The following is a 7,440-nucleotide window of genomic DNA, read 5'->3' on the forward strand; positions in this document are numbered from 1 at the left end:
TCCGTGGGTGTACAGGCACCCCTGCCTTTGAGCCCATAAGATCAGCCCTTCGCATTTATTTCCATTAGCAGAACAAATACATGAATTTCACTGTATATTTTTTCTTCTCAGGCACGTGTTTTGGAGACATTCACTACCACTTCCTGTTCCCTTCGTGTTTTGAGTTTCCTATTTACTGAATGTGGCTCGCTGCATAGGCTTCCTAAGGGTCGGATAGTTACCCTTGAAATAAAAAAAAGTTAACGACTAGTCTATCGTTGGCTGCTTCCTTTATCTCTGATTGGTCACACTACTCAAGCAAACTGAGAGCTGGAGAAGGAAGGCTTCTGCGAAAACGCTTTTAGGAATGCGAGACCCAGCATAGGAGCTTATTGTAGTAGCACAGGTGCTACACTGGACTCATGAGCACGTGGTCTCGCCTGTTCTCGTTCAGCTGCTGGCAGGTTTGTCTGAACGTGCTTTGGAGAGAAAGGTGCGAAAAATGCGTTTGTACTGAGAGACAGCAGGAGAGAGGGATAAGGAAGTGGAAAGGAAATGCTTGGTGCGGTTGTATAAAAAGCCGACTGACATTTCCAACTGGTCACTCGACTCGCTCGTCCGATCACACAGTCAGCTTCCCGGCTACCCACCGAAGCCCACACCGCCGTCATGGATGCTCTGCAGATGTACAAATCCCTGTCGCAGCTCAACGACTGGCCCACGCAGCGCCCTGTCTCTCGTCTGACCGCAAAATTCGTGCTGGACTACGTGCTCACCAGCGGGATTTCTGACGAAATAGAACTCGTCTCCCTCGCCTACAGAGCCATCGAGTACTGGGCATCTGTCTTCCAGAATTTCGATCCAGAGAATCATGGGTGCATCTCAAGTGACGTCTTTCACGAGGCGCTGGAGGCGTGCGGCTACAACGTGAGCAAGTACTACGTGAGATGCCTGCTTCGAGCGTGTGAACGCTTAGGCCTGGTTTCCTTCGACAGCTTCATCAAAGCGTGCGCTACAACCGCGAAGGTGCACCCGTGACGACAGCGTATTGCTTGACACTTCGCAAGGACAATCTGTAACACAGGACCGCCGCTCGTTATCCTCTTCAGGATCAAGATTTCCTGCTTCCACGTGACTGTGTGCCTTTCTCGATGGGACTGCAAAAGCTACGTGATGCTTCTTCTCTGCGTGGACGTGTCTGTGATCAGCATATGTGTGAGCTTCTTTGTAAAGCGCTTTTATAAGGCTTGTCAATTTCAAGTCCTAGTTATAAAATAAAATCGGATTTGTGCAATGATAACCATTTCCGCGTGGAACTTTATTGGGCTCAGGCGTCGGTTTGCGTGTTTAGCTGCTGCTAGACATGGTTCCGTCGCATTCGTGGCACATCGCTTTCACGATGCCGCTATAGCTAACTAGATATGCTATGTCTCTGCATTATTTGGATGCACTCTGCATATCAAATATCGCAAGAATACGATAATCCAGGCTTTTTTTTATTCACTGATGCCGTACTTTGCCTCACTCTGAGAGAAACGTTTTAATATGTAGCCGGGGTCGTCACGTAGTGCTTTGTGTACTTATGTCGGGTGTTTGCTGGTCCTCGGTTGTACGTTCCCTGGATCGCAGTTCATTAATTATTACTTCCCTAGGGCAGCCTGTGGTTCCTGGAAGCTATGTAGCTCTGAGCGAATGCTGGCCTAGACGCCGTGAGCGGGCTTTATCTTTTGTTGATTCCTGCACGCGAGGCACCGTATATTTTAATTATATTGGCCACTCGTTTAGGCAAACGCGATGTTCACTTTGAGAAGCGATAGAGCGCAGCTTTACGTGTCGGTTTACTGCGTTACTAGAGATGTTGCATTTGCTTATGTCCGCATGTGCGGTCACCACTCTTCTTTGCTTCCTATATAGTGGACACAACGCAACGCCGCTATAGAATAATGTCACAACGATGAAAACAATGCATATTTGCGAGCATGAGCTCTGTCGTTCGCAGCTGATAACAGTCCACATTAGGAGGCTGTGTTCTACAACAACGGCGAACTGAAGGGGAAGTTTTCATAGCAAAATTTTTATTCCTCGTTCTTCCTTTTTAGTTAGCTTCATGCTCGGAGTCTGCGTGTTTCACACGGTATTACGGGGAACTGCGCCCAAAACCGTTATTTCATAGACCATTACTTTTCTGGTGAAGTCCATTGGCTTCCCCATGGGCTGCTGAGCGATGCGATGTGGTTTGCGCTGGTGTACCGAACGCACCGTCAATTGTTTCCGGTTTGATATTATAAGTGAATAGCGGGGTGTTGACCCTCCCCCCCTGCTCTCCTAAATAGTCGTTTGGTTCGAGTTCAGTGATCTGGTTTGCAAAACTAATGCGGTTCAGCTGAGTAAACTTTATCCTGCTCTATGATGAAACGCATGCTTCGAGTCTGCGTGTTCCGTAGGGTATTACGGGAGACTGCGCGCATGACCACTAGTTTACACGCCTCTCGTTTTTTCGCGGATGTCGTTTGCTGACACCATGGGCCACTGACCGAGCCGATGTGGTTTCCTCTGCTGCACCGATGTCACTGTCACTGGTTTCCGGTTGGATATCAGAGGTAAGTAGGGTGTTGAACCGAAAAGAAAATAGTAGTTCGGTTCGAGTTCATCGTGCAACCATTTTGTTGTTGTTTGGCGAAATAAATAATTTTTAGTCGTTCGTGAATTTGTCCGCAATATTAAACCGGTTCAGCAGATTAAACAAGACGTTCCAAAATTTGTCCAACAAGTAAGCTGTTATTGTTGGACTACACTCATAAGCTTGCCACCATTAGGGAATGTATTGTTGTCACTGGCGACCCCTGGCCGAGTTGCGGACGGGATCAGGGCTCGGCGGCGGTTAAGGCGAAACATTCGAATAGGGATGAAAGTTTGGTGTTGTAGTCTTGGGTTGCCAGTAGTTTTGTAGAATACCCTTCTGGCGAACGCGTAGTTATATTTATGCACGTGGTCACTTTACCAAGAAAAGTACACAAAGGCAGGTCAAACGCTCACCCATGCGCATAATCGCTTTCCCTCAATGCTCGCTTGTCAAGGCATGAAGAGACTGCAGTTCACGGTGTTGGCCACTGCGTCCACAAATGTTCCTTCGGTAATGTGACTCTCTTTGGCAGGTTAGTCAAAGGGCTAGAAGGGTTTGGAACTCCTTAACGAGTGAAGTCTAGAAGCTGCTATTACATCTGTCACTCTTTTTTTTTAAATTGGAGTGGTCGCCTGAGGCAGAACTGCAACAGTGCCTCGCGTGAGGCAGTGTTTTCTAGGTAAATAGTCAGCTGCGTATACATCAGGCAAGTCTCGAACGGGTAGCATGCATTGACTTGGCTGTCAAAAGATGCATATGTAAAAAGGGAAACAATAAGTCTTTTTGATCACTTATTATTACTCGCTCAACAGGTCAACATCCCCTTAGTATAACACTTCCGTCCTCCGACTAATAAAAAGTGCAAAAGAATGCAAGGTTCAAATTATCAACAAAAGTCGGACAATGAATGTTGCTGCCGCGGATGTTCTGAGAATGAGTCTTGTCTTAGTCAGCGCTTCAACTGTTTGCCTTATAAACGCCCATTCAAGCCCCGTCGCGGTAGGTTATCGGCTGCGGATTTATGCAGCTAAGCTAGAAGTTGCGAGTTCAATCGCTATCGTGGTTGCTACGTTTAGATAGGGATGACACGGAAGAAAAAGATTATGCACAGCCCTTCACTGTGTCAATCGATGGTAGCGAAGCTTTCTGTGCTAGTTGATTTGCTAGATGATAAATAGCGGCAAAGTTGACGGAGAAAGCTTAACTTCTTCAACATTTAATCTAACGCGATAGTGGTGAGCTGGTGTTAAACGTTAGCTTGCGTGCACCACTGCTGTTTGTCTGCGTGGTACAGAGAACACACAGGGAGAAGTGTTTGCTTCAGGCACTTGAGCGTTGTCATTGCGTCCTATAGCACATCGCTTCGTAGCAGAGGTACTAAACTTGAATTGGATTATGGGGCTGTACGCGCCAAAAGTGCAAGTGAGTTATAAGAGGCGCCGTAATGGAGGACTGCGGATTAATTTCCACACCATGTTGTTCTTTAATGTGTCCCAGAATCTAAGCGCACATGCGTTTTCCATTTCGGCCCGTCGAAATTCGGCTGCCGCGGTAGGGATCAAATCCGCGACCTCTAGCCATTGCATTGCCGCAGAGCTAGCGCATGGATGGATGGATGGCGGCTATACCCTTTGTAACGGGCGGCGGCTGGCGCCACCTAGCAGCGGTCACAGAAGTTTTGATTTGATGGTCGACCGCTTTTGTAATGTCGCGTGGATCCAAGGTGCATTGTTATTAATGTGGCTCTGCTTCTGCATGCCTGGCGTAATTTGCCTTCTTGACATATTTGCATGGCGTTTACTGTTTAGAAATAGCCAGAACGTACTCTACCGTAACTTGAACTTAAGCTTGTCCAGTTTTCCGCAACCGCTGTCGTATAGTAGTAGGGTTTTGTCGTTTTCCCACGTCATCTCCGCCCCGACCTCCCCCCCCCCCCATTTGTATCAGAACTGCCTCTTCTCCCTCCTACTTTCAGTTCTATCTAGGCCCTTTCTGGACTTGCAGATTAGCACAAAGGGAAGCGCTGCATTGTCTGCAATGCCTTTGAGGGAGGTCACGGATAATTACAGCTGTCAAGAGGCTAACACTGGCGACGCCCATGGTGCTCGAGAGGGCATTGAGCGCATTCGACACGGTGTGGTCAAAACGACTTTCTGGTGGCACCTTTTCTCTGTGACCCGCTCGTGTCATGTATACACACGGTCTGAACCACCTACGACGCAGCAGCCGCAGCAGAGGGAAAGTCGAAGGAAGACGAAATGAAAGCTTCGCTTTGAAAACGCTCAGCAGTTCCCCAGTTAAAAAGTAGTCTCCCACCACGGCGTGATTTGTAATCAGATCGCATATTAGGTGCATTTAAGCTACGGAATTTATCTTAGCCTTTAGCAACAGTGCTTGTGTGCGCATAGCGCTCTCTCACGCACGCGCAGTCGTGGAGTAGGAAATCGAACTGGTGCATAGTGTAGAGTGAAGGAAGCCGAAATGTAAAAAAAAAGTAGCGAGGTGTAGCTAGTGTCAAGTTAGGAATGAAAAGGAGCAGGTGGACAGTACAAATATAGACACGTATAGACGGAGCGCTGACTTGGAAGAATAGCAATATTTATACTCAATATACTCAATAGAAATGGAGCTGGGAATGCTACAGGTTACGCAATTATCCGTCCTGTCCGCTGCAGCTAGCAAAATGAGGGGGACCTCATAATATTCTGCTCATCCTATGTTGGCCCTTACGTTCGATCAACCGGTTTCGCACAGGCTAGAGCAAGTAGCGAAAACATGAATATACAAGCCGCGGTTATGAGTCAGGTTTGGTTGACAGCCTGAATTGGAGTAAGGCAAGAAGGCTTTCGAAGCTAACATGGTACGCACGTTAGGGACTTTTGTGGAGGGGAAGTCGGCATGTGAAATAAGGAAACACAACTCGATTAAAAAACACAAGCCTTGTGCACCGAAAAGCTTTGTTTCTTATCGAGATACTGCGGTCGCATTTTTTCACATAACAGACTGCGATTCCACAGGCCGCTTCGCCAATCGTATGAAATGTTACGTGACAATGACCCTTTTTCTCCTGAATGGAGCTAATCGTCTACATTTAACGGATGTGGACGTTTCGGGATGAAACTTCATCAAACCCACTATTTCTGGGCTAGTATAATATTCGACGACCACTATTAAGGTGTAGTACTAAAAACACAATATATACCGCGCTCAAATATGGGAAAAGCATTGTTAGTTACAATAATCATTTTTATATGTCAGTGTTTCCCACGCCTTCTCTTGGTTTTACGTGAAAAGCTTTTCGTAATTTCAAGATTCCCTTTTTCATTTAGGGCGTACGGAGAATGGCTTGCAGCAGAGTAATGTTTGTATTAAAAATAAACTAATATGCTTATTGACCATTTTGATGCACTTCCTTTTTGCCTCCCCTTTCCAAGGGCTTCTTGCTTTTACGTCAAACTCTTGCTTACGTCAACTATTACGTCAAACTCTTGCCTTTGCTTCGAGTTGTTGAGAAATTCGACTTCGCCCTGCCATCTGCTATCCGCCTTGTTAGCTCAGATGGTATAGCGGCTGCCCCGGAAAGGTGGTGGTCCCGGTTTCGAGTCCCGAACCAGGACGAATTTTTCTTCAACTGCGAGGCTTTTCCTTCGAGGAACCCGTATGGGTTTCCTTCGTAGCGCGAAGCGGTCGCTCGCTTGGAGCTTACTTCTGGGCGATGAGTGAATGCGACAGCCATCTCCATCGCGTCGCTTGTCGCGCGAGAAATCGCTTGCATTGGGTTTACACTTTAATGTGCCGTGTATGGTTTTGCTCGCTGTCTGGCTCAACCACTCAAGCGTGCAATGGCTTTGGCAGGCCTGAATAAATGTACTGTTTTTCATATTAATAATATTATTGAATAATAATAATAATAATAATAATAATAATAATAATAATAATAATAATAATAATAATAATAATAATAATAATAATAATAATAATAATAATAATGTTATTATTCTCGCGCACAACATGGAGCAGTGACCGCAAACGTATCTTGAACGTTTATAGGGGCCTTTTTGGCCCATGATTTCACTACGGCGCGGTAGTTTATCAGTCTGCTGCACCCAGTACTTTAAAGTGTTGGGTTTTGTTCACCGTTAAGGGCCCGTACATGGTCGATCCGCCCGTCCGTTCCGCCCTAGCCCGCCCGCGTGCGGAGGCCCAAAAGGCGGAAGGTGTCGCAAAATTCGATGCACGCTCAATCCGCACGAGCGGATCACACGCGCTCTCCTATTGGGCGACGCGGCCTGTTGACAGCTGGCAACCATTCGGCGGAGCAAAGGTGTTCAAGGTTGGCAACAACCTTTGACAGCAGACGACACTGGCATATTTTTGCAGATGTGATTTCAAGTTTCCGCGTTCCGGTGAAAATGCGACTCCAGGCTGCCACATTCTATTCTGCAGCCGTATGTGTTGCATTGGCACCGTCATCCTTCGAAACATTGCACAGTCGTCTTATCTGCGCCACATTTTACAGATGTATTGCAATCGCATCACGTCGCAGCACGTGATGTATTCTCGGATGATTACTTCTAGTGCGCGCTGATTTGGCTGGTAGAACAAAATCTCTCTAATTATCCAACGTGATGCGTTCTGCGTCACGCGAAACTGATAGTGTCGCCGGAAGCGCGGTTTCTGTAGTGCTAGTGACAGCATGCAAGAATACGGAACACACGCACATCTGTCGCGGAATGCATTTGCGTAAGTCGCCAAGACGCACCTTTTTACCACTGACCACGCGTGGGAGGCTCCGAGTACAGCTTGCTGATACGCTTGCTCGTGCTTTTTTTTTTTTC

At 47.0% G+C, this 7,440-nt stretch overlaps 1 protein-coding gene across 1 annotated transcript; it reads left to right on the forward strand.

Annotated features, from left to right (window-relative positions):
- The first annotated feature begins 648 nt into the window (after positions 1-648).
- On the forward strand, positions 649-1,017 carry LOC139049225 (sorcin-like). Its single transcript, XM_070524593.1, has one exon. The coding sequence runs from the start codon at positions 649-651 to the stop codon at positions 1,015-1,017; it is 369 nt and encodes a 122-aa protein (XP_070380694.1).
- Positions 1,018-7,440: the final 6,423 nt, after the last annotated feature.

This window comes from Dermacentor albipictus, chromosome 8 (genome assembly GCF_038994185.2).
Source record: "Dermacentor albipictus isolate Rhodes 1998 colony chromosome 8, USDA_Dalb.pri_finalv2, whole genome shotgun sequence".
NCBI lineage: Eukaryota > Metazoa > Arthropoda > Arachnida > Ixodida > Ixodidae > Dermacentor > Dermacentor albipictus.

Coding starts and splice junctions, on each gene's coding strand:
- LOC139049225 (XM_070524593.1), top strand. CDS start 649: ATGGATGCTCTGCAGATGTACAAATCCCTGTCGCAGCTCAACGACTGG.